General features: G+C 34.7%; 1 protein-coding gene across 1 annotated transcript in view; it reads right to left on the bottom strand.

Annotated features, from left to right (window-relative positions):
• The window catches only part of LOC120176298 (translation factor GUF1 homolog, chloroplastic), a 44,570-nt gene extending 39,037 nt beyond the window's left edge, over positions 1-5,533 (bottom strand). Inside the window, exon 1 of the mRNA XM_039182747.1 lies at positions 5,080-5,533. Coding sequence (XP_039038678.1) covers positions 5,080-5,496 — 417 coding nt within the window. The 5' untranslated portion in view covers positions 5,497-5,533. The remainder of the gene's footprint in view (positions 1-5,079) is intronic.
• Positions 5,534-14,095: the final 8,562 nt, after the last annotated feature.

Genomic DNA, 14,095 nt, shown 5'->3' with positions numbered 1-14,095 from the left:
ACAGACCATCTACCCTATGCCTGCTTTGGCAAGGCTATCCGCTTCCCAATTGAAACACCTCTTAATATGCCTAACAATCACATTACAATCCCTTACACAATTAGCAATATCATTCACTAAAACAGAAGCAAAGGCTGGACAAGCGCCTGGATTCTTAATCCATTCCAAGGCAATAACCGAATCTCTTTCCAATATTAATCGACCCACCGAACAACCAATCGAAGCTGCCCAATCTTTGATAATTGATTTATCCACATTTATACCAAAGATCTTGCTCTTTGCTAAGTTCAATTGCAACCCCGAACACATTTCAAAAATGGTCAAAACTCTCTTTATATTCTTTAATTGCAAACTGCAGATGCGATAACGAAAAAGAGCTATTAGGGATGCCGATTTGGAACCCATTGAAAAGTCCCAACTTTACCGCCTTCGACAGCATAAGACTAAGCATCTCTCCCACTAAATTGAATAGCAACGGCGATAACGAACAGCCTTGACAGAGTCCCCTGGAAATTTTGAAATCTTCCGTGGGGGAACCATTAACTAATACCAAAATAGAAGTTGAAGAAAGACACTTGAAAATCCACGAATCCCATATACTCCATGATCTTCATCAAAATCGACCAATTCACTGAATCATATGCCCGTCTAAAGTCCACTTTAAAGGCCACTCCTTTCAACCCCTTTTTCCTCCAATAATCGATGTCCTCTTTGCTATAAAGGAACAATCAAGAATTAGCCTTCTCGGAATAAAGGCAAACTGAGTCGGACCAATAAGAAAATCAATGCATGTCCTCAATCTTCTCGATAACACCTTAGATACAATCTTTTATAAGCTTCCAACCAAACTAATGGGCCTATAATCCTCCAAACTTTTCGGGTTGGACTTCTTCGGAATCAATGTAATAAACGAATGATTCACCCCATTCTCCTACTTCTTCGCCAAATATAAGTCATTAAAGAACTTCATTATCTCTTCCTTCAAGAATGGCCAAAATTTCTTGAAAAAGCCCATGTTCATCTCATCCAGACCAGGCGTCTTGTTATTGTCCGACTACGTGAATGCCTCCCAAATTTCTTCATCTGAAAAATTCCTTTCCAGAAAAGCACATTATGACTCGGAAAGTTTAGCAAACTCCATATTAACGTCCTTCACCTCCAATGTAGGCTTCAAGTTATAAGCCTCTTTGAAGTACTTCAACACACTGGATTTAATTTGATCCGAATTCGAAACAATATTGCCATGTACTTTCAAGAGTTTCATGCGTTAGTCCTTCCCCTATTTGAAGCACACTGATGAAAATACCTTGAATTCCGGTCACCATCATGAATCCATTTTGCTCGGGACTTTTGAAACCATATTTTCTCTTCTTTTTTGTACAAATCCCACAGATTCGTCTTTTCTTTCACTATGACCTTCATTGTCACGTAATCAGACCCTTGTTGTAAAGCTAATTCCATTTCTGAAATAAACTTTTCTAGCTTCAGGATCGTTTTTGGCAGCTTAAGTCTAGTGTTAGACCAGCTCTTAATTCCCTTCTTTAGTTCTTTCAACATATTCGCGGTCCTCATCTTCCTTTTACCCTTCTTCATCTCATTGATCGAAGACTTCATCATTTCTTTAAAGCCCTCCTCCTCCATCACGTAGTTAAACAATTTAAATGGTTTTGAGCCCCAATTAGTTTCGCTTCTTTCCAACACGATAATGTTATGATATGATAACGACTTCGAAAATAATACCTGAACGATGTCTGGAAAAACGCCAAAAAAAATTGCATCCACCAAGAATTGATCCAGTCTAACGAAAGATGGTGACTCCCTATTACTACACCACGTAAACCCACCTCTTGCTAAAGGCAAATCCACCAGCTTAGCTTGGAAAACAAAATTTGTGAATAATCTCATTGAGTGCCAATTCTGGGACTTCCCAATCTTCTCCTCCCAGTCAAGTACGCGTTGAAATCACCTCTCACACACAAAGTACACTCCACTTGACCTATAAAATTTAGAAATGCTTCGAAAAAGGCCTCATTCTCTGACTCCACAGCCAGGCCATACATATTAACCAAACAACACTCCCCTTGATTATCTTTGAGCGTCCCCGTGACTGTTACAAATCTAATGAAAATGATCTCCCATATGAGCCTAAATTTATCATTCTCGGAACATCAAAAGGACTCGCCACTCTCACCAGCAACCTCGCCGCCAACATATCCTCTCTATTCTTGGTCGACTCTTGAATACAGACCAACGAACCCCATCTTTCAGCAAGCCTCTCCAAGAACTTATCATGCCAACATAATAAAGGAACTTCGAATAACTCAATCAAACAGTACGCCATTGGAACTCCAACCTCATTCAGTAAGGGAACCAACCAATCAAACCAGAAAAACAGTTCATCTTTCTTGTTATTCCATGTCTCCGACAACGCTTCTACCGACTTAAAGGTAGTAATACACGAGTTCCATGCATAGCCCCAACTGGCGACCTTCGCTTCTATTCCTCCACTTGATAATGCCTGCTGCACCAGCTCCAACTCAAAGGACGATTTGATAATCCCAGTTAAAGAACGTTTCATCCAACTCGACTCATCTGAAGGGATGCGCATCTCCCAAACATTCTTCATCCCTGTTGAAACTTGCTGATTACACCCTCTGTTCTCCAAGGTTCTAGGTCCATTCATCACCCTCTCATCCGAAACCAATACTTCTTTGTAGGATTTGTCATCCCTTATACTTCTTGGAGACTCACCTCCCTCTCTGGATATCCTCTTTGCACCACCAACTAACTGTTTAGCTTCCACCTAGACTTTACCTGCAGCGCCTTATCCCTTTCAAGCTTTATGATATTTGGCAACCCCCACTGAGATTCTTTTTCCATCAATCCATGATCCATTAATATTCGCAATAGCATTTCTCATACCAAACTCATTCGTAAACTGAACAAAGGCGAAAGTAGAAGTTTTATACTTTGGTTTGTTCATAACACTCCGGATAAAAACCCTAATGACTGGACCACAGAAATGGAAGAGTTCCCTTAACGTTCTCCTTGATACTCTCTTGCTCAGATTGTTGACAAAGGCTGTCCATTCCTCACTGGAGGAAGGTTGACGTTTCAAGTTCTCTCTCGTTATCTCTCTTTCTCTCTCTCATGACGTGCATAAGTTGCAAAAGCTTGTCACACTCGCTAAGATGACAATTCAAGACATTATAGTCTGCATTTTTATTTTCATGCGTACGGGTTGGGGAATGCTTCTGGTAAGCATGTCTTACAGTTATACAATCATATGGTAATAGTTATCTTGCATGGTTTGGCAATTAACTTGCTAGATATTTAAGAGAATTATATTGTGAGTGAGAGACAGATAAATCAATATCTCATCTGAACATGGCTGATCTTTGTAGAAAGGGATGTGAACAAATAAAAATTTTAATAGGTGCATTTCTTAATAATAGGATAAAGGAGATGGTAAACATAGGAAGGATATAACCATATAAATGCAATTTTAGGATGCATACAAGGGGGTTTTGCAATTGATCTCGAGAAAAGACTTAGTTCGTTGTTATCATTTATACTGAGAAAAAAAGGATTGAGGGAACTAACAGCATTAGCATAAAGAAATATGTTGTTCAAGTAAAAAGTCCCTTAGAAAGTAAGCTGTCCAAACTTGCAAGTTGGCTGGTAAAGATTGTTCACACTCATATTTCTTTTCATGTGAGGAATAAAAATTATATTTCCTTTTGACACGGCATTCAATGTGGTATAATGCATGAAAAGTAAGTATCGAAAGTCAACTATTGTTTATCCAGGTTATTGGGATGTTAGCTTGGAATGTGAAGCTCTAGGAAATGGGCAGGATTGATATAAAGAGTCAATCTCCAGTTTCTTTGAACTGTTGCACAGTAAGATGGATGGTTTGAATTGAGAGGTAAGCTTTACATGGAGACTTGGTAAAACCATTTCTTATTCCAAAATCATTTAATAAGTACTAAACAAAACTTTAACTAAACAGAATCATTTAAATGGATGGTTTGAATTGAGAAATGTTAAATGCTTTAGATTTCATCGAAATTGCCTTAGCCAAGTCTCCTTGTACATTTCTCGTGTACCATTTTCCAATGTCAACTGATTCAAATAAGAAATTAAACACGGCAGGATGCATTATTAGACCTAAGGAAATACCTCTTATTTTTATTCAAAGAGAAACATCCAATTATATGATACTTTTAAATATTACGGATAAAAAAGTTGATCAAATGATGAAATTGTTTCGCTCACACAGACACTCATGCATGTATATGCAAATGTGCAATACATACAGATTGGGCAGCTCAAAATGAAAACTGAAGCAGTTTTGAACTTGAATTCCAATGATCACAAAGATAAGTTCTCCTCAGTGCATAGTCAGCTAGAGGAAGTAATACAAATGTGCAGATAGCAAAGGCACAATGAAACGGTTAGAGGAAAATCCTATACTACAATTAAAGGTGCAAGTTAGTTCATATACTATATAAATGAGAAAATTTAACCCTTTTACATCTAGTATTAATCCAAAAAAGTAAGACCGACAACAAAGTTGATGGAAAACTGTGGACTTTGGAAATCTGAAAATCTATACATATAGGTAGAACTCAAGCAAAGAAAAATTTTCAGTATTAAGAACATATGTTTGTCAGATATCAACTCAAATACATGTCACATTCCAAAAGCTCATGTCAGACGATTATCCACTACCACTATTAATAATTTATTTTTTGCATATATATCAAGTGTATAGAGATGAAATTACTTAGTTCACTTTTGAGTTTTGACTTTAGTCCTGGACTGCTTAAATCTTTAACCCACTGAAATGGAACGGGATTTTGGACTTGAATTCTATAAAACCTTCCCACCAATGCCCGATAAGCACAAGAGAGAAGCAAATCCGTATTTTTTTCCTCTGTCGTTGTAAGTAGAAACAAGCTACGACAAGTAACACATTGACAAGAACCAAGAGAAACAAAAATCCATCAAAACACTTTGCAGCACTGGGTTTTATAACCAAAAAAAAAACCGAAGGTTTTGACATCCGAAACCGACCTGAAGTTTAATTGTAATGCCTCTTTCCCTCTCCAAGTCCATGTTATCAAGAAACTGCTCTTTCATTTCTCGCTTCTGGACGGTACCCGTCATCTGAAGCAACTTGTCCGCCAGAGTTGATTTCCCATGATCAATATGTGCTATGATGCAGAAATTCCTAATGTTCGAAACGGGGACCTTCAAGAGACGGTCTTGCCCGACTTTGGCACCGAACTCCGGGTCATATACCACGCTCGTCGCCTGCGTTTCGACGCTTTGGCAGAACACTCGAAACCGGGAATGCTTGGTGAGGCGACGGGTGACTGAGATGGGACGCGGGGATAGCTGGGACCTCGGCCAATGGTGGTGGTGCTGCTGCCCTTGCCAAGTGTTTATGGATAACATGGCTGTCATTCCAAAACAGAGCTCCTTGGCCATTTTTTCTTTTCGGTTTTAGATTAAAGCCGCCTAAGCTTCTGGGTGGTGTTTATAAGTGGTATTTTTATTGAATGGAATTCAATTTGTGTGTTTGTTATGCGCCACAAATTTGGAACAGATAAAGTACGCTGGCCGGCTGTTAGTTCAAGGTAAACCCATTTGGGTAAACCCGTGATGGAACCTAACCTGCATTCTTAAAATGAAATTAATAGAACAGATAAAGTTATTTTAATAATTAAAAAATAATTATTTTTTTAGATTTTGAGTTTAAACACAATATTTAAAAGAATAAATAATTTTTAATTATCAAGTGATTAAGAATTTTTAAAATATATATTATCTTGTAATCATAAATTATTAAAATAATTATTTTTGTTTTTTATTTAGTTATTGATTTAAGAAAATAATAATAACTTATTCATTTATGTTATCGATTTAAATCATTTTGATTAATGAGATGTGATTTATCAACAAATGAGATTAATTTTCAATTTCACTTTTAAATTTTAAAATAAAATACTAATATATTCTCTAAATTTTATATAAAATATTAATTTAATCTATGGATCTAACCAAGGTCTCTCCCTACTGATTGTCACTCACTACTTTCACATGTTGTTACCTGTTATCATTATTAGTGAGAGAGAGAAATAGGTCAATTTTGAAATTGAATGAATGGTTGGGGGTATAGGAGTTGAGAAATGGTGAGAGAACTGAATGAGATTTAATTGTGGGATGAGGATTTGGATCATAATTTGGCTTGAAAAATGAATTTTGGGTTCAAGTTTGGGTCTGTTGGTGGGTTTGGAATGAAATACGTTTGGTTTATTTGGCCCAATAAGGCAAGAAGAAAAAGAAATTGGGAAAATAAGGTAGGTAGATGTTTATTTTGGGATCTACACCAATTGTTATAATATACATGGAACTTGTCACCTAGAGGTGACGAGTTCCTATAGAAAATATTTTGTATTCGATGTGTAATATTTAATTACTTTTCACGGAACTCGTCACCTTAGTGTGTAATATTTAATTATTTTTTAAGATGACGAGTTTTATTAAAATAATATTATTTTTCTCGTGATTGGATTTTTTAAAATTATATTTAAAAAAGGAACTCGTCATGCTGAGGTGACCAGTTCCAAAGCTCATATTCAGTTGTATTTATTTCCTTCACGTAATGTATTAGTTTTGTTGTTTTTATCTTCTTAATATGATGAGTTCCAACGGTCATGTTGATATATCGCTGAAAAGTTAAGGAGATTGTAATAGGTTTTGTTTAAAAAAAACAATGAATCGTAAACATTAAATTAAACCATTAAACATTAGATTGAGGAGATAAAAACAACGAACCATGAACATTACATTGAGAAGATAATAACAACAAACATAATACATTACGTTAAGGTCATAAATATAAATAACCTTACACACGCCTTAAACAGTAAATAAAAAAACCTTAAACATAGTAGTATTCGTTATGATGTTTTAATCCTCGTAATCAATAGACTCGTCAAAGGTAATATTCAGTTCTTTAATTTTCATTGCTTTTTTGTTATCGTTCACGTACAAATTGGAACAATGCTTCTGGGTCTCCATCACATATCTTTGTTTCTTCATCATTTTTCTTAGTTGGTGGGATATTCTAGCTTGAGGTAGTATCCTCAACCATACGAGCAAGGTCGAGATCAACAAACTTTACAAAAAAATCGACATTAGATATAGAATGATAGAAGTATGTCTCAATCATACTAGCAAGGTTGACATCATCGATTAGATCAAACCTCCTGCATAATAGTGACAATTTATAATATAATGAAAATATTATTCTATTGCATCTGAGTTGAACTATTGTTTCTATATTGAACTTCAACTTGTCTAGTTGATTTTTTTTAAAGATGTAGTTAAGATTTGCAATCATAAAAAAACAGTTGCAAGCCACATTAGCAAAAAATTGAACCTTTAGAAGTGAAAGACTAAAATTGTTTTAGATGTTATTTGCTTCAAGTGATATAAATTGCTTTCACCTCACACATATTAATAGTTTTATGAAAAGTTTCTAAAATAAAGTGATATATTACTGAAAAGTTTCTGCCATTGTGCATTAAATGGCCTATGAGAAATGGATTTTTTTTCTAAAATGAAGTGATATATAATAACTGAAAAGTTTTTTTAAATGAGTTGATATATCACTGAAAAGTTTCTGAAGATAAGTTATTGGGAACTAAAAGTTTATGCCATTGTGCATTAAATGGCCTATGAGAAATGGACGCTTTTTTTAATATGAAGTGATATATCACTACTTAAAAGTTTTCTAAAATGAGTTGATATATCACTAAAAAGTTTCTAAAGAGAAGTTCTTGGGCACTTAAAAAGTTTTTGCAATTGTACATTAAATGGCCTATAAGAAATGGACGTTTTTATGATATAAAGTGAGATATCACTACTGAAAAGTTTTCTAAAATAAGCTGATATATCACTGATAAGTTTCTGAAGAGAACTTACTGGGCATTGAAAAGTTTTGGTCATTGTAAATTAAATGGCCTATGAGAAATGGACGTTTTTATGATATAAACTGATATACCACTATTAAAAAGTTTTCTGAAATGAGTTGATATATCATTGAAAAGTTTCTGTCACCGAATTGAATGATGATTGATGATAGTTCATTTTTCTTTTAAATTGGCTTATGTCATGTGAATCTTCACAAAACTTCCACTTTCTAAAACTTCATTGAACAACCACAAACCTTTCTCAAACAATGGCTAACAAAATTTTCACAGTGGTCCATTCAAATGGCCAAGTTATTCAAACTAATGATGGTGCTGTGTTTATGTTACATAGGCCCGTGAACATGATGTTCCATGTCGATATATCTCATTGCCAAATAAAGTAGAGAATTTAAAGAAAACTTGGAGCTTTTGTTTCATGTTTGAGTTATCGACACGTAATTTTAGAGACTCCACTCAAATATGGAGTAATCCAGCTTGATGATAATGACAATGTTACTATGATGATTGGCATGTATCAATCCTCAAATAATCAAATTATCGAGATATACGTTGAAATGAGAAATATTGTAGATCTTCCTACTTCGTCAACAGCTGCACCCATAACCGAAGAAGCATTATCATCAAATGATCGAGATAACCTTGTTAGGCAATTCAGTGAAAGTCTTGTTGATTTTAGTGAGGACGATGAAACTTTTGTTCCTCTGATACTGGACGATGACACACCAATAATTAATGATGCTGATAACAAGGTTTTGATAAAGAGGGTGATGTCTGGGAGGTAGTGGTTTCACGTGGTCATGTATTGCAGAATGCTTCATGAGGTTGGATAATTCACCAACATCCAATCAACTCTAAATGTCACAACCCCAAATGTCTCACTATCATCATCTAGTTGCAATGCATGACATAAACTATGATGCCATGAGGAATTATGAGATTCCTTATATGTCGGCTATATACAACCCATTGGATCCCAATTTTAAACTAAAAATGATATTGAACTAGCAGTAAAGCTCATATAGAATTTTATACGGTGGAGTCTGACCAAAAGGCATATTTTGTCAGGTGTATAAACCACAATGTCGACCGCAAGTAGAGGATATGTGTTTCATACTCACAACGAAAAATGTTGTGGAAAGTCACAAGGTTCCACAACCAGCACAATTGTACGTTGAACTCATTGACACAAGACCACAAACACTTAGGGTCTATTTGATAGACTGTAATTGGTTTTCTAGAAAATAATTTACGTAAAATGAATTACTTAAAATTATTTTACGTAAAATGAATTACATGAAAATTGTTTTACGTAAAATGAATTGTGTAAACCATTTCCACTAATTGTTTGATACACTATAATTAATTTTATAAAAAATGATTTACATAAAATGAATAAAGTTTGGTTCGGTTAATATTTTCAAAAAAATCGATTTGATTAATGATTAAAGAAAAAAATATTCAGTTAATTTGGTTGGTAATTCAATTCAGTAAGTGATTGAATTAACTGTTTGAACACCTTTAATTTTTATTATTAGTAATTTATTAATATAATACTAAATTATTAAACATTATATATTATTATAATATATCTGAGTACATATTATATAATATTAAAAATATATTATAATAATATTCAATTTTTTAATAATTAATATTTTTTTTTAAATTTTGAGTTTAAACACAACATTTAAAAGGGTAAATAATTGTTCATTATCAAATTATTAAGAATTTTTCAAATATATATTTTCTTGTAATCATAAATTACTATGTTATCGATTTAAATCATTTTGATTAATGTGACGTGGGTATCAACAAATGAGATTGATTTTCAATTGGACTTTTAAATTTTAAATAAAATACTAATATAATCTTTAGATCTAACCAAGGTCTCTCCCTACTGATTATTACTCACTAGTTTCGCATGTTGTTGCCCATCATCATTATTAGTGAGAGAAAAAACAAGTTAATTTTGAGGTTGAATGGATGGTTGGGTATAGGAGTTGAGACGTGGTGAGAGAAGTGAGTGAGATATAATTGTGTGATGAGGATTTAGGTCATAATTTGACTTAAAAAAATGGGTTTGGGTTCAAGTTTGAGTCTGCTGGTGGGTTTTGAAAAAAATAGATTTTGGCCTAATTTTATTTGGACTTGAATTTTAAGGTCTAGCCTAAAAAATACGATGTTATTAGTCGTCTTTTTCTATCCATCATTGTGGAATAAGAATAAGGCAAGGCTTAGACGACATGATTTCATGTACGTTTTGGGTGACTTTATTCAGAGAGAAAAAAATCCTCCAACTTAAGGTGATAAGACTTCAACGACGATATTTAGTTCAACTTGAAATGATAGAACTTTGAAAAATGTTTTGTTTCTCCAACTTCAGAACATGAGACTTTGAAAAAAAATAAATTGCCTTTTCAACTTGAGGCTAATGATGCTTCTAAAAATTAATGTCCCCACAACTTCATGCATGAGACTTTTGAAAAATAAATTGCTCTGCTAACATGATGTTCACGATTATGCATCAAAGTGTCACGAGCCATCATGTTATGTCTTGTCTCCAAATGTAGTATTCTTCTAAGCTAAAGAACACTATCATTCATATATATGATCAATTTCAAAATTGATACGGTTATGTTGAACCCAGAGGCACCACAAAATATACCCAAACAAATGATCCCACTCTGCATCATCCATAGAAAAGTAGTCTGACTGACAAAGGTTTTTAGCAACCTAATCATTCAACATCATGCTTGCATATTCATGAAGTCTGTTAGGTCTCACCAGATTTTGCCAACAACAATGCACAGCTGGACACTCTCTAAATATGTGGGATATCGATTCAACAGTAAAACTACATAGATACAGCTCGTATATGATGATAGATGTCTCGTAGCTCTATATTCATTTGTAAGAAGGGAATATTTCCACGTAAGTCAAAGAAGCGTACAAACACAAGGAAGAATGCGATACTCTGTAAAGCAATTTCAGTTGTTGGGGTTCTCCATGGATGTCTCGAAAATGTGTTAAGCATACGCACTTTGGACCGTGAAGCATTTGTTCTTATCCTATTTCCAATCCGCTTTGCCTGAACCACCATGAGGAGGTAGTAGACGAGTCTTAATAAGAGATAACAACACTGGAGCAGGCAATGAGTCTCTTAACAAAATCCATTTCCACTAACCATTAGTATCGATCATGCTGGAAACCATTACACAATCATAAAATTAGTTGAAAAGCGACAAACTCAAATCCCACAAACCAAAATATCTGAGCCAAGCATTCTTCCAAAGATTGACTGAACAGTCATTTTTAATATTCCAAACAATTCTCTCTCGAAACTGGTTCCAGATCACACCCTACATCCAATAGAGTTTGGAACACGTTCTATATTTTGTATGTTGCACGTAAAACTCACACCCAGAGATGATTTGTATAAAATATTAACTGAAAAACCACCTTTATAATAAATTTATCGTTCTGAAGACTTAAGCACGTCGTCCCAGTCCTCTCATGGACGAACGTTTGCATAGTTATTCCTATCAAACAAGATTAACTTTTCGTTTTCCATCCAATTTACCCAAAATGAAGGAACGAATTATCCGTTCAAGTTCATAACATGATCATTTGGGAATATAACAAGTCCGCATGGCATATGATGGGATTGTAATCCAATAGTCGATCACAGACTTTTTGGATAACCTAATAATAGGTCGCATAAGTGATCTGGTTATTGAGCAACGAAACACCTAAAATTTTCCAAGATATTCAACCCGAGGAAATTCAAAATCAAAACTGATATCTTCTTGTAGACAATCAGGGACATTCTTTGAGAAACATATATTGATCTTAGCAAGACTTACTTTATGGCCCGAGGCATGAGAGAAATCACACATAATACATTAAATAGTATCAAGTTGTAGGAAATAAGCTTCCGCAAACAACATAAAGTCATCTGCATAAAAAATATAAGATAAGGTTGGACCATTTCTTGAAAGCTTGATCGGTTTCCATTCCCTAATATCAACCGCATAGTAAATACCTTGCACAAGCCTCTCCATACAAAGAAAAAATAAGTCTGAAGATAAAGGGTCTCATTGGCGAATTTCCTTGAAAGGTATAAGACATCCAATACAATGTCATTCCAAAGAACTTGAGTTGAAACAGAGGTCACACAGCTTAATTAATTTTCGGAGATTATTCGAACACCCCAATCAGTTAGTGAATTGTTGCGGAAGACGGCTATCAGATAGAGCAAAAACGCAATTGATAATTTGAGAAAATAAAAATTGAAGATAAAAGAGACACAAAATTTACGTGGAAAACCCCTAAATAATATAGGGTAAAAACCACGGGCAACGGTAGAAGAATTTCACTATGAGAAAATAGGAATTACAATTTCTCTCGATCTACCAAGGAGAAAACAATGATAATTCTCTCTTGATAAAAAAGAGAAAACAACTCTCAAGAAACTCTCTAAATTCTCTCTAGTATTGGAAGAAAGCTAGAATGCTTTGGGATGATTTTAAAGCTAAATGAGCTAGGGTATTTATAGTTGAAGCTTAAAGACTAATTTGTAAATACCCTAAATTATAATGGCTAAAATTGAGGTTCTACCATTGTTGAAAAATCAACAATAGTGTACTTCTCTTTGACAATTGTATTCGATGGATTAATTAAATCCAACTTTCCACCGAAAGTTGGTTTAATTTTCAACAATCTCTCACTTGAAGATTTGATTGAAACAATCATATCTTCATACCATTTTTTCTACCTTGTACTATTATGTTGCTTACGTTTCTGACAGGTCACAAGAGGATCGACACCAAGTAAATTTATCGGTATTGATCGCCTTTGTCATGAAATCTGCTATGTTGTCTTTGGTATGTATCTTCTACATATCTACCGTCCCTTCTTCTACCTTTTCACGAATGAAATGGTACTGAACTCGTATGTGCTTTGTCCTTGAATGAAATGCTAGATTCCTTGCTAGATGCAAGGCGCTTTGACTGTCACAAAATAGAGAGAAATACTCTTGATTATGCCCAAGCTCCTCCAATAGCATCTTCAACCAAATTGCTTCTTACTGGCTTGTGTAGCTACTACATATTCTGCTTCTGTTGTGGATGTAGCCACAACTGACTGCAATTTTGAAACCCAACTTACAGCTCCACCAGTAACTTTAAACACATATCCAGTAGTAGATTTACTTTTATCCAAATCCCCTGCATAGTCAGAATCAACATACCCATTGATAAGTAAATTTGATCCTCCGTAACATAATGCAACCTTTTTCACTGCTAGGACTCATACTGGAAGATAATTTGAAGTTAATAGGAGGGGTAGAAATTGGCTTACAATCTTGCATGTTGAATCGTGACAAGATCTTCTTTAAGTAATTCTTTGTGAAAGCCAAATCTTCCTATTAATTTGTCTCGGTGAATTTGCATCCCTAGAATCTTGTTTGCTGATCCCAAGTCCTTCATTTTAAATTCCCTAGCCAGTTGTGCCTTCAATTCTTCAATATGATCTTTGTTGGGTCCTGCAACCAACATGTCATCCACATACAACAGTAATATAATAAAATCGTTATCACCAGACCTCTTGAAATAAGCACAAGGGTCTGCATTAGTCTGTATCCAAGGCCATAATGAAGGAATCAAATCTCTTATACTAACACCTCGGCGCTGCTTTAGATCGTACAGATATTGTTCAACCTGCAAACCAAGTTCTTCTTTTATTTTTCTTCAAAACCTTCAGGCTGGAGCATGTAAATCTCTTCTTCAAGATTTCCATGAAGAAAAGCTATTTTAACATCTAGCTGATCTAGATGTAAGTTCAATGTAGAACACATTGCCAAGACTACTCGAACTGTTGTTAGTCGAACCACAGGAGAAAAAATTTCATTGAAATTAATACCTTCTTTTTGAGCATATCCTTTGACCACCAGTCTTGCACGATACCTCTCCACTTGATCGTCACCATTTCGCTTGATTTTGAAGACTCATTTGTTACCAATTAGCTTCATTCCTTGTGGTAGTGGCACAAGGTCCCATGTATTATTTTTATGAAGGACTTCGATTTCTTCT

This window comes from Hibiscus syriacus, unplaced genomic scaffold, assembly GCF_006381635.1.
Source record: "Hibiscus syriacus cultivar Baekdansim isolate YM2019G1 unplaced genomic scaffold, ASM638163v2 tig00112231_pilon, whole genome shotgun sequence".
Taxonomy (NCBI): Eukaryota; Viridiplantae; Streptophyta; class Magnoliopsida; order Malvales; family Malvaceae; genus Hibiscus; species Hibiscus syriacus.
The sequence above is the reverse complement of the archived record's forward strand: the minus strand, read 5'-3'. Positions and strand labels throughout refer to the sequence as shown.